General features: G+C 38.2%; 4 protein-coding genes across 6 annotated transcripts in view; 2 read left to right on the top strand and 2 right to left on the bottom strand.

The window, feature by feature from the left end:
- LOC107706344 (dehydrogenase/reductase SDR family member 1-like) overlaps positions 1-601 on the top strand; it is a 7805-nt gene extending 7204 nt beyond the window's left edge. For both annotated transcript variants that reach the window (XM_016510021.1, XM_016510020.1), the window contains exon 9: positions 403-601. In XM_016510021.1, the coding sequence (XP_016365507.1) occupies positions 403-539 (137 nt within the window). In that variant the 3' untranslated portion in view covers positions 540-601. The remainder of the gene's footprint in view (positions 1-402) is intronic.
- A 7395-nt stretch (positions 602-7996) lies between these two features.
- Positions 7997-12563, top strand: LOC107706343 (homeobox and leucine zipper protein Homez-like). The gene is made up of 2 exons (XM_016510019.1): positions 7997-8252; positions 10222-12563. Exon 2 carries the CDS (start codon positions 10251-10253, stop codon positions 12210-12212), a length of 1962 nt encoding a protein of 653 aa, XP_016365505.1. The 5' UTR covers positions 7997-8252; positions 10222-10250; the 3' UTR covers positions 12213-12563.
- A 5650-nt stretch (positions 12564-18213) lies between these two features.
- Positions 18214-20670, bottom strand: LOC107706319 (uncharacterized). The gene is made up of 10 exons (XM_016509984.1): positions 20588-20670; positions 20385-20471; positions 19777-19874; positions 19561-19652; positions 19310-19490; positions 19027-19132; positions 18851-18939; positions 18694-18785; positions 18461-18542; positions 18214-18367 (listed from the first exon to the last, which is right to left on the bottom strand). The coding sequence occupies exons 2-9, from the start codon at positions 20421-20423 to the stop codon at positions 18490-18492; spliced, it is 750 nt and encodes a 249-aa protein (XP_016365470.1). The 5' UTR covers positions 20424-20471; positions 20588-20670; the 3' UTR covers positions 18214-18367; positions 18461-18489.
- A 719-nt stretch (positions 20671-21389) lies between these two features.
- Positions 21390-23713, bottom strand: zp3f.2 (zona pellucida glycoprotein 3f, tandem duplicate 2). Of its 2 annotated transcripts, none has more exons than XM_016509982.1 (11): positions 23569-23713; positions 23094-23275; positions 22920-23023; positions 22737-22828; positions 22480-22660; positions 22270-22375; positions 22086-22174; positions 21899-21990; positions 21712-21804; positions 21586-21626; positions 21390-21503 (listed from the first exon to the last, which is right to left on the bottom strand). In XM_016509982.1, exons 1-9 carry the CDS (start codon positions 23639-23641, stop codon positions 21740-21742), a joined length of 984 nt encoding a protein of 327 aa, XP_016365468.1. In that variant the 5' UTR covers positions 23642-23713; the 3' UTR covers positions 21390-21503; positions 21586-21626; positions 21712-21739. The 2 variants fall into 2 exon arrangements, with proteins under 2 accessions (XP_016365468.1, XP_016365469.1); XM_016509983.1 differs by having other exon boundaries at positions 21722-21804.
- Positions 23714-26470: the final 2757 nt, after the last annotated feature.

The raw sequence follows: 26470 nt of genomic DNA, 5'->3' as shown, positions 1-26470 counted from the left end.
CCTTTCTGAGGTGTTAGATGCATTTCGGGGGAAGGGTCCATAGACCCTCATAGTTGGTTTGTTGACTGAGGGGTGCTACAGAGTATTTGTTAAATATAACTAAAAAAAATTGTGTGTCTGATTGGTCCAGACGCTTCAAAAGTTAGTAGAGACAAATCCCAACAGACTAAAGGCTATTTTTTCTGACATGTTGGTGTTATATCATTCACTTGGATGTTATAGGTTTCACTGAGTAAATACAGCTGGATAAAACAAAAACCGTGTCCGTCTTCATTTCAGGCTGCAAAGCAACAAAATGTGATTATTTTAAAGGGGGGTGATTCTTTTCTATACCCACTGTACATGTAGATGTTACAAAATTAAATCCGACACAGGGTTTTTATGTGTTCCTTGTTGTTTCAGGTCGCAGTGTAGTGGACTACACCTCTCTGAAGTTCCTCATTTCCCAAGTACCCTATGTGTCCTGGCTGTCTGTATTCACTCCTTCATTCATCAGAGTGCCTCGTTCCATGCTGAGTCTTGGCAGTGGCAAATTCTAACAGGTCTTGATGCAGACGCTGTGGCTATTTTTGGTAATTCTGTCATTTTTTGAAATAAATTAAGTGCTTTTAAAATTCTAGTAGAGTCTGGAAGACACATTTCACAATTCATTAGCAGATTATTATTGTCATAACTCATAGAAAAGTTATTTTAAATTGTAATATTTTACAGTATTAATGTTTTACAGTATTTTTGATCAAATAAATGCATAAGAGACTTCTTTTAAAAATGTTAAAATCTTACCGACCCCAAACTTTTGAACAATATGGTGACTGTATACAGGGGCGCCGTAACGGGGGTAAGGTTAGGACAATTCCAAGGGCCCGTGTGTGTTTATAAATATAATGGTAAAGTGGTTTAATTTATTGTTACTGTTGCTAATTAAAAACTATTAAATTAAAAATAAAAAGACCCCCAGCATATGAGATGTATAAGCCAAAATGTTTGGGCATCAAAAAATAGCTGCCAAAAAATACTTTTCAGAATATTTACTATTTGTATCAGAAAATTTTTTATCTCATTTTTATAATACTGACAGTGATCTTCACTGCAAAAAAATAATTCACATTGCACAATAGGAAAATATGTGCGTTAGGCACACCCCACCCTCAGCTTGTTGATAACATGGTAGTTTTGAGTGAGGCAAATGTCAATGACATTTTTATTTGCAATGCAAATTCATCAACAGTTAACCAAAAACTTGTTTCCAAAAATGAAAGAAAATGCAGAAACTGCCAATGACACTGAAATCTGAAATATTTTATCAGTTTGAGATGAAATACTACTCAATGTTGGTTTTATATCAAATATTTTAATTGATATTAAAATGTTTAAAGGGGTCATATGATGTTGCTAAAAAGAACATTATTTTGTGTATTTGGTGTAATGAAATGTGTTTATGCGGTTTAAAGTTCAAAAAACACATTATTTTCCACATACTGTATGTGTGTCCTCTATGCCCCGCCTTTCTGAAACGCGTCGATTTTTACAAAACTCATCGGTCTGAAAAACGAGGTGTGCTCTGAGACGGAAATGTTACGCCCCTCACCATACTGTGATGCCGTGTCCCGTCCGGAGCGACGAGACAAAAACATTAAAACCCATTATAAACGAGGCATTCGTTGCATCCAGTGAGGACATAATTACTGATTATAATTACTTATACTGTCTTTTTACACGTTGCGTTGCATCGCGCGGCATAAACATAAAACATTTGCATTTGTGATCGGAGAAATGACAAACAACAAGTGCTACTCTACACTGCTCAAAACTCGCGTTTGAATCGTCAGTGTCAAATCCTTTAAATATGAAAACGTACTTACGTGAGTCAGAACTGCCGGCATTTTAGTCTAACGTTACTCTTCCAGGATCAGTAAACAGTCCTCCATAAAATGTGCTGCACACAAATGAATATTTGGTTTGAACTGTTCTGGAACAGTGTTGTAAATACAACTTAACCACTGATTTCTAGTCGTGTCCTCTTTTGGAAGACCAAACAAAGTAGTTTTGCTTTCACAACAAAACACACAGCGGGCTAGAATGAGCGGAGGCCAGGGGCTAGAGTGAGCGGCGGCGGGCGGGCTTGAGAACGGCGCGGCCGGTGGATTCGACGAAGTGACGACCCCAGGCTGGACTCCGCTTCGTCCATAGTGAAAGCCGATCCGGCGATCCATAGCGCGTATTTGATGTATTTCCACAGCGACCAGCACGGATCAGCTCTAGGCATGAAGAAGCGGATATCGTCCTCTTTTGGAAGACCAAACAAAGTAGTTTCACTTTCACAACGAAGCACACAGCGTCTTCACGAAATGGCGGCAGCGGCAACAATACTACAGCGAGAATAAAAGTTACGCCTTCTTTCTTTGCGTGAACATTTGGGCGGCGTTATGCAAATCTTCCCACACATTGACGTAGATATGTGGGGGCGTGTTCGAACGAACCGTTTTAGGTAGGTGTGGCTGACTCTTAACTTTTATAAAGAATATCTCTTTGGATTTGAGACTTTAGTCTTTGCAACTTTACAGATCTTCTTTATGCACCAAGAGCTTGTAACACTCCAAAGAGAACGAGCCGTTTTAGGTAGGTGTGGTTGACTCTTAACTTTTATAAAGAATATCTCTTTGGATTTGAGACTTTAGTCTTTGCAACTTTACAGATCTTCTTTATGCACCAAGAGCTTGTAACACTTCAAAGAGAAAGGACAATTTTAAATTGCATCATATGACCCCTTTAATATTTCGGGACATCAAAGCATTCACAATCTGGTATCATTAGGGTTACAATAAAAAATTTAAAATGTCGTTCTGATCATGCAAGTCACCAATGTTTTGAGTATCAGCTACTGATGATAATGTAAAAGGCTTTCTTGGCTTTAAAAATAAACTTTGTGTTTAAGGTTTGGCTATAAAAGGCTATTAATAAATAGCTTCTTCTAAGCTCATAAACTGATTATTTGGTATATACTGTAACAACAAGATATATGACAGTGAGACCTCTGCCAGTACATTCACTCAAATGATGATGCTTGGCACTGAACAGACCAATTAACATCTCTAAACATAGTTGTTGTTTTTTTTTTTACTGCAATTAAACCTAACCTTTTTTATTAAGGTTTTGTTAGGGAAACACGCAGTGCATTGATTAGCTTAATATCCAACCATGTGTACTGTGCACCTTAAAAACAGCAAGAAGGGATTACTGGGAGACTATGTGATGCTACAAACTATTAAAAATGGAAATGCCAGTGGCCATAGGTATGGTGGCATGTTTTTGACTTTGGTTTTTAATTCTGTAATGATGGTAACATGCAGGTAACATGCAAACAGTGGTGACTGCAGAGAGGTATCAAAGTAGATTTAGCACAAAGGTTATCTGGACTGATGAATGTCAAACTACACAATATGTTATTGGTGGCCAAGGTCCTTTGGTGCCCAAGTGACCCACAATCATAAACCCAAGCTCTGCTGGGTAAATGTAGTGACTAAACAATTCAGTAATTACCACTATTCGTGGAGTGATGTTGCTGTAGGGCCATGTTAACATTTGAATGCAATGAAATGACCATTGTCATCAGATACATATTCCGCTGTTGAGGAGAACTGTTTTTTTTTGCTTGCTGTGTTCACATCCTGATCACCCGCTGCATCTGAATATGCCCACTTCTCTACTACACAGTATGCAAAAAGCAGTACGCCAGAAGAGTAGCATGTCTGAATATAGTATTTGAAAAACAGTAGGCGAAAAGTACCTGGATCACTCCTACCACTTTTAATGGTTCTTGGTCAAAAGTAGTACCTACTCTGGCTGTGTGCGATTTCGGACACAGCTCCTCTCTCTTTGACTCTTAATAAAAATAGAAAAAGTACCTGAAAAGAAAAGGACCACTGAGAAATGCCTACATATAGGGAACAACTGAATCATATTGTGTGGCTATGGTTAGGCTATTCCTTGAATAGTCTGTTTAAACTGCAGATCCTCACTCATGGTAACAGTTTAGTCTATTAAACAGCAACATATTTGGCAGAACAGGAAGAGTTAACCTCTTACCTTGCTGAAAACCAAAATGTTTTAACAGGGTAATGGATTTCCTGCTCTATTTGATATGAAATTGACTGCATTTGCGTACACGTGTTCATTGGGTGGGTGATTTTATGTTTTTAAATACGCTTTAAAAGCGTTGTTTACATTTGCAAAAAGCATTGGCTTTATTTTAGACGTATTACGGGAGCGGGAGGACGGCTATAAACATGACTGTCTTATCTGCACGTTATGTGCTAGTTTATTTCACCAAACTTTGCCTGTTGTTGGAGATTTCAAGAGTTCCTTAGAGACAATTACCATTCATCGGAGGTTTGACAGCAGAACAGGTATGTGTTGCGTTTACATAAATACAACATGTAAATGACTGTCGCAAGTAGGTCTTTACAGCAATAATATCTTCTATCCATCACATTAAACAAATACGAAACAAGCCGAATGTGTCACACGAGAGGCACAAGTTATTCAGCTTTACGTTTCCATCTGCACGACGCTTAGGTAAATAATTATGATGATGTATACTCAGGGCCAATTAAATAGCGTTGTGATGAAGGTTGCAATGGATAAATGTGACCACAGGGTGACAGGCTCTTATTTCTCACTGTTTGACTGTTACTAACTAGGGAGTCATTTCCGCGAATCGGTTCTTTAGGAACAGTTTTAAAGAACCAATTACAAAATGAGTCAGTGGTTCTTTACGCCATTACGTAATTACGTCCTCGCGTGTCTCTGACGTTCTGGCTTGGCATGTTTTAGCACAGGGGTGCCCAAACTCGGTCCTGGAGGGCCGGGCTCCTGCAGAGTTTAGCTCCAACCCCAATTAAACACACCTGAACCAGCTAATCAAGCTCTTATAGGTATACTAGAAACTTACCAGCAGGTGTGCTGAGGCAAGTTGGAGCTAAACTCTGCAGGACACCGGCCCTCCAGGACCGAGTTTGGGCAGCCCTGTATTTAGCATGTTTATCAATAAGCTTGAGTTTATTGTAATTTCACATAGTTGAGTTTTTGATGAGCCATAACATGATTCAGCTCATTCAATATAGTAATTTGGGAACCCATTTGGACAGGGCTCATATGTGGCCAATTATTTTATTTTATTTATTTATTTTTTCGATTCAGTGAGTCTGTGAGTTGTTGTATGGAGAACCACTTGGGTCGATTTTTAAACAAATCATTTTAACTGAGTGTGAACCAATTCAATGATCTAATTCTAAAGATCAGACATCAATATTACTTGCATCAATTTGGATGGATCTGTGTGGTGACTGGTGCTTCCAGAGGAATTGGAAGAGGTATTGCCCTTCAGTTATCTGAGGCTGGCGCTACAGTGTACATCACTGGTCGACAGGAGAAAACTCTGAAGCAGACAGCAGCTGAGGTGTGGAAACTGGCTCCTGATTGTACCGTTAATAACCCTCAACTTGTAGGAGGTGATAATGGTTTCATTCTTTTTATTTTCATGATGACAGGTGACCGAGAGAGGTGGCCGGTGTCTCCCAGTGGTCTGTGACTCATCTAAAGAGGATGAAATCAAGGAACTGTTTGAATGTGTCCAGTGTGAGCAAAATGGCAGACTTGACTTGTTGGTGAATAATGCCTATGCAGGTGTACAGGTTAGTCATGGCTAGCTATGGAACAAAAACACGTGTTTTTCCCCCTGCATATTTGATTTGAAATATTTTACTTTTGAATATTTCATAAAATAACTGTTTTACTATTGTTGTGTTTGTGTCTCTGAGTTAGGCTATTATGGACAACTTGAACAAGAAATTCTGGGAGGTGGATCCAGATGTTTGGGACACAAACAACAACACTGGACTCAGGTACAGTACAAATCTGGAGGTGACTCCAAATTAAAATATTCAGAGTAATTAATTAATTGACTGTTTTTACAGGGGCCACTATTTCTGCTCAGTGTATGCTGCTTGGATGATGGTGGCTCAGGGCAAAGGCTTGATTGTGTTCATATCATCCATGGGTGGTCTGCGCTATCTCTTTAATGTATCCTATGGGGTCGGCAAAGCTGCAGTGAGTTTGTGCACACAGCATTATAAATTCTATATTTGAAGTCATTTTCAGTTGCACAGAATTCAACATCCATTCTTTCTGTTTGTAGACTATACCTTCATTATTCTCAAAGCATTTATGCTCCAACTTCTTTTCTTTAGTGTGAATGAATGGCAGCAGACATGGCAGTAGAGCTGAAGAAGAAAGGTGTGGTTTCTGTAAGCCTCTGGCCAGGGGCAGTTTAGACTAATAGTTAATTAATCAGTATATGTCTCGTGGTGAGGCTCCTCCAGGATTTGATTCAAAAGTAAGATTTTTTTATTTGTCCCAGCCCTCAATCATCATTGCTTTTTAAGTTCATGGAAAACAATAAAACATATCTTCCTAAATATTTATAATCTGTCTTTCTCAGTTCAAAGAAGTGTTCAATAAGGGTGAGACGACAGAGTTTAGTGGACGATGCATAGTTGAGCTGGCCAAAGGTTGGATTTTTTAAAGACTGAATCAGTAGTTGCCGTTAATATGGTTATGAATTACCATGAAAGTTATTGGTGAGAAATGAAGTGTTTGGAGGTTCTTGCTGACATGTTACTTTATGCTTCTTGGTGACAAACAGATAAAAGTCTGATGTCAATGACTGGGCCAGTGTCGATGACCTGTGACCTCGCTCACCGCTATGGACTCAAGGATGTTGATGGTACGGTGACAAATGTTTATGCTGGAGTAATAGGGTTTTCAGTTATGATCAGATACTTAGGTGTAGATGTTACAAAATGAAATCCTACACATGTTCCTTGTTGTTTCATGTTGCAGTGTAGTGGACTACACCTCTCTGAAGTTCCTCATTTCCCAGATACCCTATGTGTCCTGGCTGTCCGTATTCACTCCTTCATTTATCAGAGTGCCTCGTTCCATGCTGAGTCTTGGCAGTGGCAAATTCTAACTTGTCTCAGTGAAGAGACAGTGCCTATTTTTTTGTAATCCTGTCATTTTTTTAAAAATGATGTTTGTTCTAAAATTATTGTAATGTCCATCTTTACAAATCAGTAAAGCACTGATTAAAAATTCCAGTAGCTGAGTCTGGAAGACACTTATTGCACAATTCATCAGCATATTAGTATTGTCACGACTGTTTTCTAAAATGAGAAAATTTATAAATATACTGGGTATGTTAATATACTGGTTTTAACTTGAAAGGGAATAATTAACCCTGCTCTAGATGAATGTATACTTATCAAACGAGTTATTGCAATAAATACTTACATTTTACAACAGTCTTTTGTGTTGTATTATTGATAGACTGATATGTCGCTCTTGAATACTTGATTCTGATTGGTCAAACACCCATGCAACACTACATAATTGTCCACTCATCTAGGAAAACTTACACAGTTGTTCTCATGTTTTGTCTCTGCAGTCTCTTTAAGTAGACTAATTAAAGTGCTTTCACTCAAGTCAGTATTTCATGTGCATTGTTAAATAGCCATGTAATACGTTGGATAATGACCAGGCAGTCTGTCATTAGCACAAAACAAACACAGCTTGATTAGTTTTCCTATACATTCTTTCTTCTCACATTAAAAATTATTCATTTCAAATCAATAATTAATGTATATTAATTTATTTGGTGGGTAGCCATGTATTATGCTGGATAACATGCAGTCAAAATAAACCCTGACAGGGTTATCAGGACCCTTATACAAAGTGAATGGCTCTTGTATCACCCTGAAGGAGTTTGTTGTAGTAATTTGTAGATTCAATGAATTGCTGTTTCCTAAAGTTACTCATAAAGTTACCATTGAATTGTCTGATCAAATAATACTGATATCTATGCATCCTTACCTGCAGACTACTAAAACTTATCATGTGGCACAATTCACATGGTAATCACATCCCAGATGGGAAGTGCATTCAGGGGGCCAAGTTTCAGCTGTGCTCCTCCTCCCATCTCTCTCCTTCCCGGATTGGACCTGCACGGCCACGGCACCGTCATTGCATTAGAAAGAGGGGGCTGGTCCGAGAGTTTCCTGATCCTTTCCGTCTAGCCTCGGTCTGACCGGACAGGCGAAAAACACTTAAGGGATTTCCAGAACAAAAGCGACATCGGGCAATACAAACCAGCTGGAGTGGCGTATCTACATATAGTCTTGAGAGAAATTCAAGCGGTAAGTTGTTGTTTTTTTCTCACGCGAACTACTACACAGCTTACATTTGTAAAGTTTTTAAAGCAGAGCCGAGACGGAATTAAGGCTCTCGAAGCTTGTTATTGCGTCGTTAAAGCCACGCGAGGAGTCAGAGGCGATTTTTGTCTTACGTCGCGTTGTGTAACATTATTTGAAGGATTTGTTTTGCTCAGGGTTCAACGGGGAATGTGCGGTTAAGTGGGACAACGGGAGTTTGTTTATGTGTTACTGAAGCGTGAGCGGATCCTGCGCCACAAAAGGGCTGGTGTACAAGAACTGTTATGGCATAAACCCTTGTTTATTACTGAAGCGTTCGGTTGATGATGGCCATTACACTTGCTTACTGTTTGTTGGATGAACACATTCTCTCTCTAGTGATCTCATCTCACAGTCACATCCTACGACTTGCGTCAAAAGTTCCCCACATAAGCTGATTATAATAGAGGCCAGGGACAAACATCGACTACTGACGCAATTTCCAACAAGTCTAACCAAGTTTATTTAGTGTAAACCGCATTGTATGTCTGTTTAGTGTATACGAATGATTTCAGAAAGGAATATTAAAATAAATCATAAATACTTTAAATATATATATCCACAAGTTAATATATTTGTGAATTGGACACTAATGTACAAATGGTAACCCTGCTAAACAAAAGCTACACTGATTTCAAGGGACTTTACGCTTAGTCGAGTCATTCCAAGTCATCATCTGATAAATGAGGTCACCACAGGCGGTCAGGAATTTATCCTGTCAAGTTCACCTCCAGCTTCTTTTGTAGATGACTTGCCTGCTCATTGCGTGTAGTGGTAAATTGCCTAATATTGGCAAAGCTTTTCCCAAGCAGAATTGCCTAAGACCGTGCTCACGTAGACTACTGGCAAAGTTTGTTTCTGTGGTTCACAGTTCAGCTTTGTTTTGGCCTCATTAAAGTCATAGGATGCCGCATGGAGCTAAAACTCACGGTACTGTGTTGCTGATTTACAAATTGGTGACCATAAGTAGTTAAGATGTCCTATTCAGGACAAACTTGAAAATAAACTCATGGCATGATTAGATTTTAAAGTAAAAATCTAAACCTTTTCATTTTAAGCACAAACGCAGTAATGGGATGGCCAACATCTGCTCTGTAGACTGTGCTGTGTTGGGTAGGCAAACTGCAAAACTGGCAAACAAAGCAGCTTGACAAATTGCACCAACTTTTGTTACCTTTATTTAACTGAGACCGACTCTTACTATCTCTTGGCCATCTGTTGGAAGGTTAAACGAACTTCTATATGGTTCTACGGGGTTAGGCAAACAAGGGAAGTGGACCATTACAAGCACTGGAAAGGGGCAAGGGAGCTGTGAAGGGCAGGGCCCCCCATCTCTCTTTTGCCCAAGTCCGCCATAGTGGGGGTTGGGTGTGCACTGGTGTAGAGTATACGACAGGCTTTAATAAAAGGCTAATGTGTGGAAAAGAACAGCAGGGGGAAGGGGGTGACATCTGTCCTTCTTTTAACTTTAGAGAGGAAAGTCATTGGCTGGACTGTAGAGTTGACCGTTAAGTCCCAGTTTAATGTCTTTTAAAAGTCTCTCAAGTAAGTCACCTTGAGCCTCTGGTAGGCATCGATAATGTCAGATTTCCTGAGGTTAAGTTCACTGCATCTTGCAAATGATCTGAACGAATTCTATTGTAAATTTGACCAACCTAAGAATGACCAGAACCCCACCCATTAACCCCCTCCCCACAGCACCATCCTAGCACCCATCAGCCAGCAACAGCCCACCACCCCCTAGCATTCCAACCTTTTCACCCCTCACAAAATCTGGCTTACAAACAACAAAGATTTTAATTGTTACCAAAATTAACTGTTTTAAAGGCAAAAAATTGCATTATGGGTTTTGCACATGCACTACCGTGCTGAGTTCATTCTCATTTGACTCATATTTTTTTTGTTCTTTTTACAGTCTGTGGCAATAGAGGAAAAATATCTCTGATGGCGACGCACAGTGACCATGACTTGAAAGTTATCTCTTCAAGAGGGGTGGCAGCAAAAAGAAAAGACGGAAGCCTCACCAGTGCACGGCAGCAAAAATCACCACACTACCACAATTATGATGGAAAGGAACATGCAAGCCCCTCTAATCGCAGACCAAGAGAGAGCAATGGTGGTTCTGCAGTAAGCTTCAGCACTAATAATAACTCTGTAGTATGTCTTCCTTTGGTATCTGAAGGACTGAAGCTAGTGTGGACCCAGTCCGATCAAACACGTGAGCTGGATGGTATCCCTGAACTTGTTCAGGCCTTCAACATTTTCCCCTATCCAACATCTCAAGAAGTCACCACCCTTGCCCGTGTCTGCGCTCTTCCCCTAGATAAAGTCAAAGTGTGGTTCATGGTGCAACGCATCAAGTATGGAATTAGCTGGGCCTCGGAGGACATTGAAGAGACGCGGCTCAAGCTGGCTAGACCAGTGCAGACGAGTGAGACTGAACACAAAGAGAGCAGTACAAAGAGGAAAAATGGTATTGAGGATTTAAAAGAAACAGAAGATCTAGTGCAAAGTCCACAAGTGCCTCGTAAAAGACGTAAAACTGAAAGCACAGAACCAGCAAAGCTCTTTCCTGCTCCCTCACATTTCCGTTCATCTCTCCCACCTCCCCAGGATTCATACTACTACCGACAGCCAGTAGAAATTCCAGAAACACCTCAAGCAGCCACCCCACCTACTTCTACAGAGTCTCCTGTTGGATCTGAGCAGCCACGTCATGGGCGCTACAAAAAGTCCAAAGCCCAGTTAGCTGCTTTGCGTAAGAGTTTTCTACAGGAGAATTGGCCTGATGAGACAGAGCTCCAGCGCCTACAAGAGGAGACGGGCCTTACTCGTAATGAGATTCGAAAATGGTTTAGTGACGGTCGCTACCAGCTGCGAAATGGTAGGGGGTTGTCGACATCCTTCTCTGCTACTCAAGGAGAAAAAAATGAACCCAACTGCAGTCTATCATCTCAGTCTCAGGAGGTTCAGCCTCTTCCTCTCACCACTAAAAAGCAAACTACAGAGCAAGCTGATGACGAAGGCAAGGAAAAGTTTTACGTGAAAGGATCACGAAGGAATCGGCCAAAGAACTCTCAGTTTTTCCAGCTTTTCCTCTCTAACACACTTGAGGCATTTGTAGACGGACCATTAGGTGTGGACGAGGAGAAATGTTTAGAAGAAAGTGAGATTCATAATAACGAAGCTGGAAGCGAACAGGAAAGTGAGAGCTGTTGTTTGACACCTCCAGAGCCAGCTGCACCCACTTCCTCCTCCTCTTCTCCATCAATCACCCCATCTAAAAAACACTCAGGCAGGTCGTCGAAATCTGCACGCTCTGTCAAAGCAAATGCTTTGAACAACTTCCTAAACCCCTCGGACAACACTTCACCTTCTTCAGTATTAACAGCAGCTGGACGACCAAGGAAAACAAAGGAGCAACTGGCTGTCCTAAAGGAATACTTCCAGCGCTGCCCATGGCCAAAAAGTGACGTATACACACAGATAGTTGAACTAACATCTTTGCCTCGTGCTGATGTTATCCAGTGGTTTGGGGACACGCGTTATGCTGTAAAAAATGGCCATGTACGCTGGGTGCATGCTGATGTACGTGACCAAGTGCTTGCTGAGATAGCGTTGTTACAAAGTGGAGGGGCTGCTGCTGATGCCACTGGAACCCCAGGGAGTGAAGGCAACAGGAAACGTAAGTCACAAGGGAACAGCACGCCAAAGACACAGAAGTCTGCTACGGATTCTGTAGACTTCAGTCCGTTGGAGCAGTATTATCGGCAGATGGGACCACTCCAAGAGAAAGACCTTGACAATCTCTGCCGGAAGTCAAAAATGAGTTATCAACAGGTCCGAGACTGGTTTGCATCTAAAGACAGTACAACACTGGACACAGAGATCACTGTTATTGATTGATTAATATAAGAAAGAAAACTGTTTGTGCTCATGTCTGTTAATCTGCTGTGAGTCCTGTAATCAGGCAAAACCCCTTTGAAGGCACAGTATAAAATCACTTCATGCAATGCCCTCTACTATGTAAAAAAACAATAACAATGTGAAGGTTTTTTTTAACACCCACTTCATCATTTGTTAATTTGTTATACAACAGGCAGTATTGAAATGTAAAATGTTTTCCTGTGATACTCTGGGAGTCATCTGTACACTGGCTGTTCCTCCAGTTTCCAATGTTTGTGTTTTTGGTATTTTTGTTAGTAATCATTTAGAGCCTTAATTGCTGCTTCTTAGATCTGATATGATACTCAAACTTTTTAATTTTTCCAGAAACCTTGGCTTGGTTATCTATTAGGTACTGTAGTTTAGTTTTTTGGACCAGTAACTTTAGCAAGGCGAGAGTATGTTTTTGTAAATTGTTTAACTCCTAGAAGATCCATATGGCACTCTAAATTGATTCCCTTGCAAACAATTAACCAAGTTTTTCCAATATATATGTATATATATTTTTCCCCCCAATTATGTTTCTTTCTTTAACATTCCGCACTTAGAGGTTTATGGATCCATCTCTCTAATCTCGCTACTTCATTGTGAATAAACATTTTATTTGAAACCTTCCCTACTCCACTGCAGTGAAGACAACAAAAGCCATGGTTTTTGTAAAATCTTGTGCCTTATTGTCTGTAAATTTGTGTTTCAGGGAGGTGAAACAGTTGCATTGAAATAAAACATGACCGATTAAGTTCAACTTACTGTTGCATTCTTTTCAGTTTACCCCTTGACATCAAACGTGTCAAACATGTCTCCTCAAAATGTCTTGTGGTGTATTTACCAAAAATGGTAAATGTACCATATTGGCATTAGGCAAATGGGGCATGAAAAGGCTTAAATTGCAAATCATTCAGAGTTGAGCAATATTTAGCATTAACATAAGGTTTAAATTCATCAGTATTTCACTTTTCTACAAACACGGTGGTGTTGGTTAGGTGTGCTGGTAGTTCATGGCTGCATTTCCCAAAAGCATTATCACCAATAGTCTCTACGATCTACTTAAATGCTTTTGAGAAACACAGCCTAGATCTTTTGGTATGCTAAACTATGAATTATGTCTCAGTTTTGTGATCAAATTCCACCTATAAAAAAGGGACCACAATACAGCTGTTAATTATATTAATTATATAATAAATTGATGCTGAAGAGTTCAAGATGTTCTTTCTCATTCCTTGCGTAATGTGGATTTAATTTGTTTCGATTTTTCTGTTTTAATAAACTGGAAAAAATGCAATTGGTTGGACTGATTTATTGTAACTGAGCCCAGCTAACAAAAGTTTTGATGTTAAAATTTTAATTATCACATTTAATGGTTTTCTATTTTATTTGCAGAGGTGTAAAGAGTACCTGAAAACCATACTTGAATAAAAGTACAAGTACCTTACAGTGAAAATTACCCCACTACAAGTTACAAGTCACCAATTTCAAAACAACTTGAGTAAAAGTCTTAGAGTATCTGATTTTAACAGTACTTAAGTATTTTACTTGTACTGAATATAGGCTCAAAGATGCACCAGTCAAAGAGACATGCCAGTGAAAAACAAGAAAGAGTTCATTTGTGAGAAAAGCAAACACTATTTTATAAAACCAAAATAAAACGGAATACCTCAAAAATTGCAAAAAATAAATAAATTAATTAAATAAACTATCCTTCAAAAAGTATTATTTTTTTTGCTTAATTTGTTTATTGAACTTTTACAATAATAACAGGATGAGAATACAGGAGAATAGTGAAAAAATACTGTTAGGTAAAATTAAAAAGTCAAAGCCTTCTTGCACTGGATGAGCTGGTTTCAGCCTCATTCCCGTTGCTAAGGAACTCACATTCATGTCAAGTAGCCTTGTTGACAAGTTTGGGTGAGTAAGGGCAAAACACACAAGATATTGTACTTTCAGTGCCCTGTAGTTGGCGATATCACTTCTTTTGTAGCAGAAATAAACTGCTGCAGAAAAAGCTAGATGCAATGGAAAATGTCATGTGTAATTGTAACACTCATTACAAATGTAGTGAAGTAAAGAGTACAGATGCTTATTCAACAATGTAGTGAAGTAGAGAGTAAAAGTTGCTAATATCTTTGATAGTAAAACTCCAAAAAGATACTCAAGTATAGTAATTAATTTCATTTACTTAAATACTTTACACCACTGTTTATTTGCAATTACATTTCCATTGGAAAGTGAAAGTGAGTTATATTTTCAGTTCTAACAATAAACTCGTTCAAAAACGGAGCAAAATATTTGTGATAGTGAGAGACCAAAGTAATTGAAAAACATTTATGGCTCATATAGCCTTTATTTGTGCCACCTTTAATCAAACTAAAAACTGTATTTTTCAAATAAATTAATGTCAATATAATTTTATCTACTGATATGAGGATTGGATGAAGTAGATCACTCATCTTTTGAGTGATGTGGGTGCAATATTGATGAAGTGGCTTTCTAATGACCTGAATTAGCTACAAATGATTATTGGTCATTGCCTTGGGGACTGGATTGTAGGCCTAGCCAGAAGCTGGAACTGAAAGTTGTTTGGGGTTGTATGTTGGGACCTATAAATTATGAGAAGATGGACAGCGCAATTGCTTAGTGTGAAAACTTTCAATTTGGGACATTAATAAATGTTTAGTCTTGGTAAATGCATAAAACGTTACCTTGTCGGAGTGTTAACTGAACTGGGTGTCCCTTTAAGATAAAAAGAGAACATAAGCATAAGCACAATGAGGCTGAACAGTAGAGTATCCACCTTGAAACCATCATTACTTTATGCACTCAAATAAAGATATCTGAAAGATATGATTAACAGTGTCAGTATTACATCACTTACTGAAACTTTGTTCATGTACTGAACTCACGCTAGACATAGAGATGGATAACCCTGGGGGTGTCTAGAGCAGATTAGACATAAAGCACAGTCACATGAGGATTGCTTAATTCCATATGACTTGAAAACTGACTATATTAAACTAAACAAACTATAAACTAGGATGTAATAGAGATGCTAACTCACTGTCATGCCGAGTCTGGAATGTCTAAACCTCTCCAAAGTGTCACCCGAACTTGCACAACAACCAGAATTTCATTGTATTATTTGGAGGAAAGTAAATCTACTATATAAAAATAAATGACATGATAAAATGCAAGCTACCTGACAGCTCTTGAGCGAGGTGTGACTGCGGAAATGCAATTGGAAATGAAATGCGATGAGAACAATATATTTAAAGCTTTACAGTGTTTCAATCTAGGAGATGAAGCTTCTGTTTTAAGCTATGAAATTGCTACCTGGTGATGTGACAGCCACAGGAAGAATCATCCTTGGAGTTCCTCTATATATGGAAAGAATATATTTTAAATGTACATTATATTATATTATGACACATTTATGCACATAAAGACAAATATTTGTATTTACCCATTAATTGGAAACCTCCCAGGAGATGTCTGTGGAGGGAAGAAAAACTATAACATCCAAAGAGAACGGAAGTTAGAAGGGAAGCGTGAGACATGCAATAAGAAACTCTCACCCTCCTCTGAGAAAGCGGCTTCTTTAGTTCTTCGTTCTCTTGTTTCAGCTCACACACTTGCCTTAAATAAAACACAAGTAACTAAACAGTCAAGTGCCACTGAATATATACGTATCTTAGATCTAAGCCATAAATGACCACCTGTAGCACTGATCACGGACTTCTTTCACCTTTCGTTCCAGTTCCACAGACCTGCTTCTTAAGAATGCGATGACTCGCTCCTTCTGCCTTTTCTGAAAAATAGCGATCTGAAACAAATGCATCTTCCTAAGTTATAAATGGCAGAATTGTGTTTGCTTAGGACTTGATGTCACTCTGACATGATGATTTCATGTTACAGAGTTCACAGCAAATGTTTGTTTTTTTGGGCCTTTTTAGATTAAATCAATTATAAAGGAATTGGGACAAATAAAATGTATTTGTTAAAGCAGAAAATGACCTGGGCAATATGTTCCAGTCGAGTCTGAATGAGTTTCACTGGATCTTTGAAAAACATCTTTTCCTGTGGCTTCATCTTCAAAAAAAAAAGGAACATGTAAGGAAACATATGGTTGTTTAAATGTTGGTATAGGCATAGGTGAGGTTGGTATAGGTAACCAAAGTTAATAATTTGTTTCTAATTAAGAATAATGCATGTAACCATAGCAACAAATAATATAAAATAAATTAATATAAATTAATAATATTAAATATTAAATAAATTAATATTAGTATTGCACTGTTTTAACAACTCAGTCTGCTTTTATCTCCTCTTTAGTCAAACAATTTGAAAACAAAATCTGAACATTACTGCTATTTTCTGCAATATTTCATTACAGAAATTATTCAAAAGGTTGACAAAAATAATTCTTAGCATGTAGGCCTACCTGTTTTTTTTGTTTGTTTTTTTACAGATAACTAGTTGTCAAACTGTTGTTCATACAACACACATCAACTGAACTTGTTCTCAAAATTAAATTGTGATTTGAAATTTTCATGACCTTAATCTCTCATAGGTAAACTGTGTATGAACAGAACCATATTTAGCACTCCAAACAAGCCCACTTCCAGTGTATGCTGTTTAACACTGTAAAGCTTTTTTGACACAATCTGGGGCCGGCTGCATAAACTGCTTAGACTAGTCTTAAAACGTTAGTCATGTAATTTCTTTTCTACTAAACTGTTAATAACTTTTTAAAATCTATTCCAAAAAGGTTGACTGCTGTAATTTGAATTGAAAAGTAAGACTGGTTACCTCTTGGCTAACTGCTAGTTGGTCAAACAAGTTCTTAACATAGTGACTAGTTTATGCAACTGGCCCCTGTATTGTATAAAGCACCACATAAATAAAGAAGACTTGACTTGACTTGTGCAACAGGACCCTCAGGGTAAAGCTGGAAAGTTGGGGGGTGGGTACGTATGAGCATAGTTTCCAAGGTGGGCCAGACCCACCCAGGCCCCCCCTGTGGAGCAAGGCCTTCTAAAAAACAATATTCTGTGTGAATGTTGCTGAGATAATCTGGTTTCTCAGTGCGGGTTGGACTTACCTGATCAGATACGTGAAGGTAGTTGCAGTTGGCATGACAAATGTCGCACTGACCTTTAGGAGGATATTACACTTAGTGATTCACAGTATCCTCGAAAATGAAATAAAAATAAAATACAATAAAAACCACTCAAAATAGAGAGAGAAAAAAAATGAGCGTATTGCGTTACGTTACTCACTTGCATTTATGCAGTTCTCACAAAATATATGGCCACAACTGGACACTACGAACTTTTTCCCTTCCCTCACATAACAATTGTTACAGTGAAACCAGTTCATTTCACTTCTATGAAAGAGGCCACCTAAAAAAAAACTAACGTTAAAATTAATATTAAAGGATGATGATACCATTAAGAGATGTAACGTTATGCTGCAATAACACGTTTTTTTGCTAATCTTGCAATGCTAGCAAACTGTGGACTGCGGTAAAATACTTGTTTGTCACAGTATAAACGATTTACTTTTACGAATGTTATGTTTATCTGAATAATTTACCTTCAGCTGTTAAGAGTAATTTAGCAAATCTCTCTCAACTTGTCCTCGAGTCGAGTGAGCGAACCGTTGGAGAATTCCTGAAGTAAACGGTTTTGGCGCCATCTCTTGGGCAGTGTAGTAAAGTTAGAAAACGTGGTTTTACGTGTCTTTGCTATAGTGAGTGTGAAGGCACAAAATAACTTGCCAAATTCATACTCTATGCTTTTGTCCATCACAACTGCTGGATCACCATCAAGTGTGCTCATTTGTTTCCAGAAGTTGGAAGGAAAAAAGTATCAATTTCAGAATATTTTTAGTAGCAGGTATTTTTTTCTGTCCCAGGCATTGTTTCATACTAAAAACAAAATGGTTCTGGGGCAGTTAATAAGTGTTAAAAAAAAAACACACACACATTTAACATATGTAATAACGAACAACATCCACTTTTATAATGGTTTATTTCTCTCAAGAAACGCAGCAGTTGAACAGGAACAGGTAGAGCTCAACCCTTAGGATGTCCAAAGCAACTCCCGTGGCTTTGAGGCAATCTTTGGAAGTAATTAAACACAGAATAGATGTCAGATAAGCGAAATTAAAAAAATAAAAATAAAAAAATACAACAGCAATATAAGACAGCAAACCTTGTCAAATCCAAGGTATGACCCAGTCCTCAGTTTTCAATAATAACCAGACGCCCAATAACAGAATTTAAAGCTGAGGAATCTGTAGATCATGCAGTCAAGTCAGTTCATGCCCAGTAGTAAAACTCAATACTTAATGATTCTTTTCACACTTGTGAAATAGTGGCTAAATATTTAATCTTCACTTTATGGCAAAGTAACGTATGGTAAGCAATAATACAGTGAACAGTGACCTGCTGTTATTCCTCGTTTCTTTCTTCCTTGACAGTTAGTGTCACAGCAGCTGCAGAGAGAATTCTGGGATGGATCATCAATCAGCACCCAACTGCAAAAAGAGAAAGAGCCTATTCATGAGTTCTACAAGAGGCCTTCAATTTTAAATTATCATACCGTGAGCTGATCTGGTCATATTGACAAGCTTTCTTGCCACCATCCAGGTCACTTGGGTCCCATGCCACAAGCCTGCAGTGCAGGTAGACCTGGGGATGATGCAAAAAAATTCAAACGAAAGAAAGAACGAACGAACGAACGAACGAACGAACGAAAGAAAGAACGAAAGAACTTGCATCTTCTCCAATGGCAAACTTGAAAGCTTGAAGACTTAGCCTGATCTCTGACAATTGCTTTCTTGGCAGAAACCTTGAGTTTGTATTTTTGCTGTCTACAAGACACCTTAAAGCAAAAAAAAAAAAAAAAAAAAAAAAAAAAAAAAAAAAAAAAAAAAAAAAAAAAAAAAAAAAAAAAAAAAAAAAATTCATCAAGACGAAGAATTGTACTACTCACTCCACTGCTGTGGAACATGAAAATGTTTTTGGCTCCAGAAAGACCACATCTCGTTTTCACACATACCCATTATTGGTAATGAGTGGGTAAACATGAGAATCTGGACCCAGTTCTGGTGTTGTGGATGCCAGACCCTCATCCAGCAGCAGTATTAATGGCTGATGGTTCTGCTGGGCAACTGAGGCAGCAATTGGGATTGTTGAGCCTAGTGAGAATGTCGTGGTAGTGGCCACACCACTAAAGTCATCTACAAAGAGAAAGTTATTAGACCATTTTTTATTCAAGTCATCAAGAATGTCTCATCAGTGTATACACACCCTTCATGAGCGCTACACGAAAGGCCAGATCTCCATGGCCATGTGTATGAAACAGCAGGGGGTCATACAAAGGAGGCGACCAGTCTTCTGGCCTGAAAGAAAGGCAGCAGTTTTGATCTACATTAATCATAGAAGGTCTTCTAGCAGCAATATGCCGTATTAAAATAGAGCAGGGCATCTTGGGTCTTCAAATACATTAATAAACAAAGATGTCACCTTTCATATGCACAGGCCACAGGGTAATAAATTGGTGTTGCTTTTGACAATGTGGGAGAAATGATCTCGGCCTCAAATATAATCTCATTAGTTGTCACCTATGAAGGGAAAGAGATTGAAGAATAGATTACTGAATAAATTACTTTAATACTTTTCTATACTCTGTTGCCATTTGAACGCATTTAACTATATGCACAACCTTTTGTCATCTAGACCACTGCTGAATCCAACAAGAACAAGCATTGTTACTTTTCTCAGCAGATAAACCAATCTCAGTAACTTCTAGTCGTGTCTCTTTTTCCATGTACAAATGTCTCCAACAATGCAAAGTTTTAAGTGTTGAATATGGCCCAAAGAATTCCCTTTTAAGAACTGTTAAGTACTCCTTTGCTCCTCATAGGAAAGAGCTATTAACTAATAGCTCAGTGGCTCATACTTCCAAACACAAGTAAATCAGAGGGCAAATCTGTTACCCTTTACTAATGAAGAATAACGGAAATTCTTCACTAAACTCACCAGCCTCCTAATATTACAAGCCCAAAATTCAGCATAGAACACTGCCTCTGAGCCTTGAGATTTTACTGAAACCTGGGTTGGAGGACAGTTACCCAGGCGGAGCAGGGATGGATCCACTTGAGGGTCTGCATCAACCCATCGCACAGAGACAGAGTTTTTGCCGCAGGCCACAGTGATTGCTGATGGGAGGTGAGTTTGAAGAGAGACTTAGAATCACAGTGTGTACAAAACTCAGCAATAGTGTGCAATGTGGTGTTAAAATGCTCCATCTGGTACAAGCCTCATATTATATTACCTGCTTGTGCCACTAAGAAAACAGCCAGAATTAAAAAACAAGCATCAAAAAGGAAGGCATTCTGACAGCACACTGTTGCCTACTTCAAGGACATACTTATGCACTTTGATTGATAGCTAACCTAATTAAAGTATTCACATCTGAAATGCATTGAGCGTAATGAACATCAGCTGCTAATGATCCGACTCTGATCATACAAAATGTGACAAATATTTCTAATATAGTGTTCAAGAAATTAGTGTCATGTAAAACATTTTCGTGTGAACTTTTTGGATACATATTTAGTTGTATACTGCTAGGTTGTGAACCTATTTGAATGCTAGGTGGAGTATTTTTTGCAACATGCATTTTTAAAATTAGAATTCATTTGCTTTTTGACAGTTCTGGCAAAATTTGCCAAATCATAAGTGGCAACTCTTAAACACTATTGCTTTTTGAAGTAATCACTCCCAGTCAGCATTATAGCAGGTTGCAAAAACGTAGTTTTACAAGCTCAGGCTCTGAATATCTGCAAAATGTGCTTTCTGTACATTTTAATTTAAATTTTAATTTGACCCGAGCAAGCATACAATTACAACACTTCCGTTTTTTTTTTTTACAAAACCGAATTCGCCAGATTTCCAAGTTTCTCAAGGCATTTTAACGTACTCTTAAGGTTTCCTACAATGCATGCTATAACCTGCTCCTTTAGTTGGGAGAAATCAATTTAATTATATAACAGTTGAAATGGAGGTAAATTTATGAGCCATCCTTACAGACAAATGTGTGATGTGACCGATCCCAGTAAGAAAGTTTCAAATAATAGGATGTTTCACAGTCTTTTAATCAACATGATGCATAAAAGTTGGAGCAGTGAAAAAATCTGATGACTTCTTGGGCCACTCCTACTCAATCACTCAGATCAGGAATCCAGCACCTGAAAAAAATGGGGGAAAAGTTATTCCACTGTACACAATGGTAATTACCAAAATATCATGTACAGAGTACACTCCACTGACCTGTCAGTTATCCATTGCATCAATATAGACAGCCACTCAGCCTACCAAGGAGGAAAAACAAACCACTGTAATATGCATAACATAATACTATAAAACAAAATTAAATAATTCTAAGAACATAATTACAAAAGATTAAGGATGGCATGGAGTAACATCACAGTGAATCTTCTGTAAATGTCAAAGGTCCCAGCACAGACTTTAGTACCAGTCCTTGAGGTGCTGTAATCCAGACACATTGCATGTTAACTTAAAACCATGTTCCAGTGTTTGCCATATTTAACATTAGTTATTTGGCATTATGCTTTTGATTTACCGGAATCGGTGTCCCTCTTTCCACGGCCTTGACATGTTGATTCACAGCACTGACAAAGAGAACTCTGGAATGGGTCGTCTAAAAGCTCCCACCTGTTAATGAAGCAGCATTATTAGATATTTTCCAATAAATCAAATCAACTTAGATTTAATAATAGAGTTTAAGTACAAATCAAATTTACACTTACTCTCCTGTGGCTTTATTATAATTGCAGGCCTTCTTTTCTTCATTGAGGAGGTCAGGGTCCCACGCAATTAATTTGCAATGGATGTAGACCTGCAGGAAAAGAATAGGCAGGAACAAGTTCAGACGTTTAATAACTTAACGTTTAAACGTTTAATAGCCGTATTCCAATGAAGGGAGTCCCTTACCTCTTGTCCCACAGCGAATCTGAAAGTTTGAAGGCGAAGCAGGATCGAGGAGGAGTGATACCTTGGTAAAAACTTGGAGAAGCTTTTCTTACTATCCACAAGACACCTACAATGGGTTCACATTAAGTCAATTATAGAAATATGGCCACTAAATTGCAGAAAATAATGTGCTGACTAATGGATATTTCAATTAATAACAAATGTACACACCCTTTATTGGTAATGAGTGGGTATGTAAGAGTATCTGGGTACACTTCGAGTGTTGTGGAGGCTACACATTCCTCCAGAAGCAGCAGCAGAGGCTGATGGGCTTGCTGGTTAACACCAGCCCAGATAGGAACAAAAGATCCCAGTGGAAAGACATTGGATTCTGCAGGGCCACTGAAATCATCTGGAGGGATTATGATATGCAAGTTATTGTTATAACAAGACCAATAGAATCAGTAGATCAAGCTTTGCCTACTTACAATTGAGAATTGCCATGTGAAAGGCCAGTTCTCCATGACCTTGGATAACACCAGTAGAAGAGCTCTGGAAGGTAGGAGTCCAACCCTTTGGCCTGATAACAGAATTGAAATTATTGTACATCAATGGCAATGTTTTGGGATCGAGAGTCCTGGTGAAGACCTGTAGTACCTAGTTGTAGTTACCTGTCATACACACATCTAACTGGATAGCTGAAAGAAGGAGGGGAGGGCTTTGGCAACGGCCTGTAGGTTAGCTTGTTCTCATACACCAAGTATTTCCATGTTGCCTAATTGGAATGGAGAAAAAAAAAATTCACCATATTTTCAGGATTCAGCGATTAGTGAAATCAAACTTACCATTCGTCTGAAATCACAAGCACTAAGTGGATAGTAAAAGTCTGCTTCTGCTCCATTTGACGCATTTGAGAATTGTGAAGGAAAGCAGCTACCCAAGAAAAGACGAGCAGGATTTCCAGTCATTGTTTTGTCCACTTTCCACTTAACATGAACAGAACGCTCTTCACATGTAATTTGGATATCTATAGAAAAAGGGAGAGAGGGATTACTCATTGCATGCCTGAAAGTTGAAGAAAATTGAAGAACTCTACAAAAATCAAACTTAAGTTGGTATCTGTGTTTAGAACCTGATTTCAAAGCAGATAATTAGCAATAAACTAGGTTTCTACTTGTCTTTAAAACATGGTGGTCAATCAACCAGCTAATGATCAACTACTGTGTTCCAAAACACAACTACCAGCTAAAGTTGGATTCTTCTAGATGTTGGTTAACTTATAATGCATCATATTTTTTCTTGTGCCATAATAAAAATTACCACCATTACTATCTTCAGACACATCAAATGCCGTGGCAATTGCAAAAACAAAAAAACCTAGCAGATACTTCATGATCAGGTAGTACAGAGCTAGTGAGACGCAAACCAAATGCTCTCTGTAAGCAGCTGAATTGTGCTACCTGGTCTAATCAGTAATTTATAACAGCTGGCACCTGACTGGGGAGGAAATTAAAAGTGAGCAGTATTTACTCCACCAATTGCTTCGAAAAATGCTTCGATGTTTCGAAGCACTTGAAACAGTACATGCTGGCGACACCTGCTGGTGAAAACGTTGTAAAAGCATCAAGAATTTAGACCAAACGTACAAAACAAATGGAAATGTTTTTTTTAGAAATACCATTTTTTAAAATAAATAATAAACACATAAATACTATTAAATATTAGTGCTTGTGTTATGTGTTTTATTTAAGTACAATCAAACCCTTAACACACAATTAAATAAATTAATTATCGAATGAATTCATTGATTTATGTAATTTTTTAATTAATTAAGTGTTTTCACATCTGGCCCTGAATTCTTTTTTTTTTTTATAGTACAATTTCGTGGGTTTTCATGTCACATGATTAACTGGGCAACCAGAAGTGGTTCATGGGTTCACTTTGAGATCAACACCCCCTAGTGGTGAACCATCGAAGTTTCGAAACGTTTCCGGATATGGAGAATGAATTGTGTGGCGCGGAAAGTGGAGGTAATGTATTTTTTTTATTTTTCATTTGGATCGGTGCTCTGTTCTTGAGGATCTTCTTACGATCTTGTATTGCCTTATTGTATGTGTGTTTTGCAATAAAAATAAAAAAAAGTGGAAGTAATGGAGATGAATGGAATGTAGTGGTAAATACCCAGCAAGCAAGTTTGCGTTTAAAAGACGTCTATTAGACGTCTAAATATAGCCTAGACGTCTAGGCTAAAACGAGGCTAAATTTGGGCTGTCAGTGAAAATCTAATAGACGTCTAATCATAGCCCAAGAATAGACTATAGTCATAAATTAGACGGCTATTAAACGACTACATATATACATCTAATAGACAACAAAATCCAATACAATACATTGTGTCGTTTATGGCAGAAGTTGTCAACTGTTCTGCTCAAACTGATAGCCGGACAGAAAGAATCAAGATAATAATCAAAGCAGCTGAAAAGTATTTGGAGATAAAGGGTAGGCTATTTCTGTAGACATAATAAATAAAAAACTAAAAGTATATGTAACAAGCTCGCAATCAGGATGTGGTGGCTCTTAATGGTATTTATAATTTTACAGTGGAATGCCAGAAGTCTTATTGCAAATGGTCAAGAATTTAAGGAATAGATATCCAAGAAAGAAAGCAGCCCAGATATAATATGTATACAAGAAACTTGGCTTAAGCCACAGTTGAATTTTTCATTACAAGGATATACAATAATTCGGAAAGATATGGAGGTGGGGTATATATTAGTGGAGACATTTGTTAAGGTTCATAGCAATGCGAATATATCAGAGGATATGAGGAAGTACAGGGAACAGTGTGTGATGGATAATGCTCAGATATTTGTAAAAAAGAATCCAGATGGAGGCACACTAGATATTTGTTATAAGATGATTAAACATTTATCGGATGTGTCATTAAATATGATAGTTTAATAATGCTGTAAAGTCATTAAATAAAATATAAAATAATGCTAATTTAAATGATTCAAACGTTTACTTGCATTTGATAAGAAGCTGCGTGGGCGAAAATTACATGTAAACAATTTTAAGGCTATTTTGGCTATGCTCATCGCTGGTCTGGTTACTGGTATAGGGCTATAGCCAAGCCGTTAAAATTAGACCACAGATTGCCTCGATTTCGCCAGGTGGGCTAAAAGCAGACTACACGTAGCCCGTCCAATTTAGAGCTAAATCGTGGCTATATATAGACCATGTCATAAAATGACACTTATATATTTGTATATATTACTGACACTGCGAACATGATGGGATATCAGTCATCTCATGCGCTGCCTGGCCAAAAACTACAGTGAATCAGGTTTGACTATAAGTGGGCTACAGATAGCCGCTCGGACTACGAGCTAAATCGTGGCTACGCACAGGCTAAGTATTGAACATGTCAAAGAAATGAAACCAAACACCTTGTAAACGCTGTTACTTTGCTCCTGATGCATGGAAGCACGGGGTTGTGGTGCCGATCGCCAAACCAGGAAAAGATCAATCTCAGACAATCAATTATAGACCAATATCTCTGACTTCCAATATTTGCAAACTTATGGAACGAATGGTTATGAATAGATTGTCATATGTTATTGAGAGCAAGAACCTGTTTCCTGCATATCAGAGTGGATTTCGGAAAGGGAGGAATACCATGGATTAGGGCTGGAATGTTAAGAAATAAATCGTGATATCAATTTTGGCCATATCGTCCAGACCTTCGATATTGAAATTCGTGGCTACGCACAGGCTACGTATTGAACATGTCAAAGAAATGAAACCAAACACCTTGTAAACGCTGTTACTTTGCTTACATGATGGAATATCATACATCTCACAAGTTATTTTGCCAAAAGACGACATGAAACCAAATTCAAGGTTATTTGGGCTAGAAGTGGGTTACACATAGCCGGACTATATCGGGTCTATACTTAACCGAGACGTTGAAATGACGGCTATTGCTTGCTGGGTAGGAAAAGAAAGAAAATCTTTCTCAATCTGAAACAGACAGACAGTGAGAATGGAAGTCATATGTCAAGGAAAAGAAAAGAAGAGTATAAGGTATTGATGAAGTTTGCTGCTGGATCTTTGAATGCAATTAACCCGTTGAAACTGTCTAAAGCACTGAAGGAAAAGATCGGAATGATGGAAAGTGTTAAGACTTTAAGAGAAGGTAGACTTTTGTTGTTTTGTAATG

This window comes from Sinocyclocheilus rhinocerous, unplaced genomic scaffold, assembly GCF_001515625.1.
Source record: "Sinocyclocheilus rhinocerous isolate Xijiao unplaced genomic scaffold, SAMN03320098_v1.1 scaffold444, whole genome shotgun sequence".
In the NCBI taxonomy this organism is placed as follows: domain Eukaryota; kingdom Metazoa; phylum Chordata; class Actinopteri; order Cypriniformes; family Cyprinidae; genus Sinocyclocheilus; species Sinocyclocheilus rhinocerous.
This window is presented reverse-complemented; position numbering and strand designations above follow the sequence as displayed.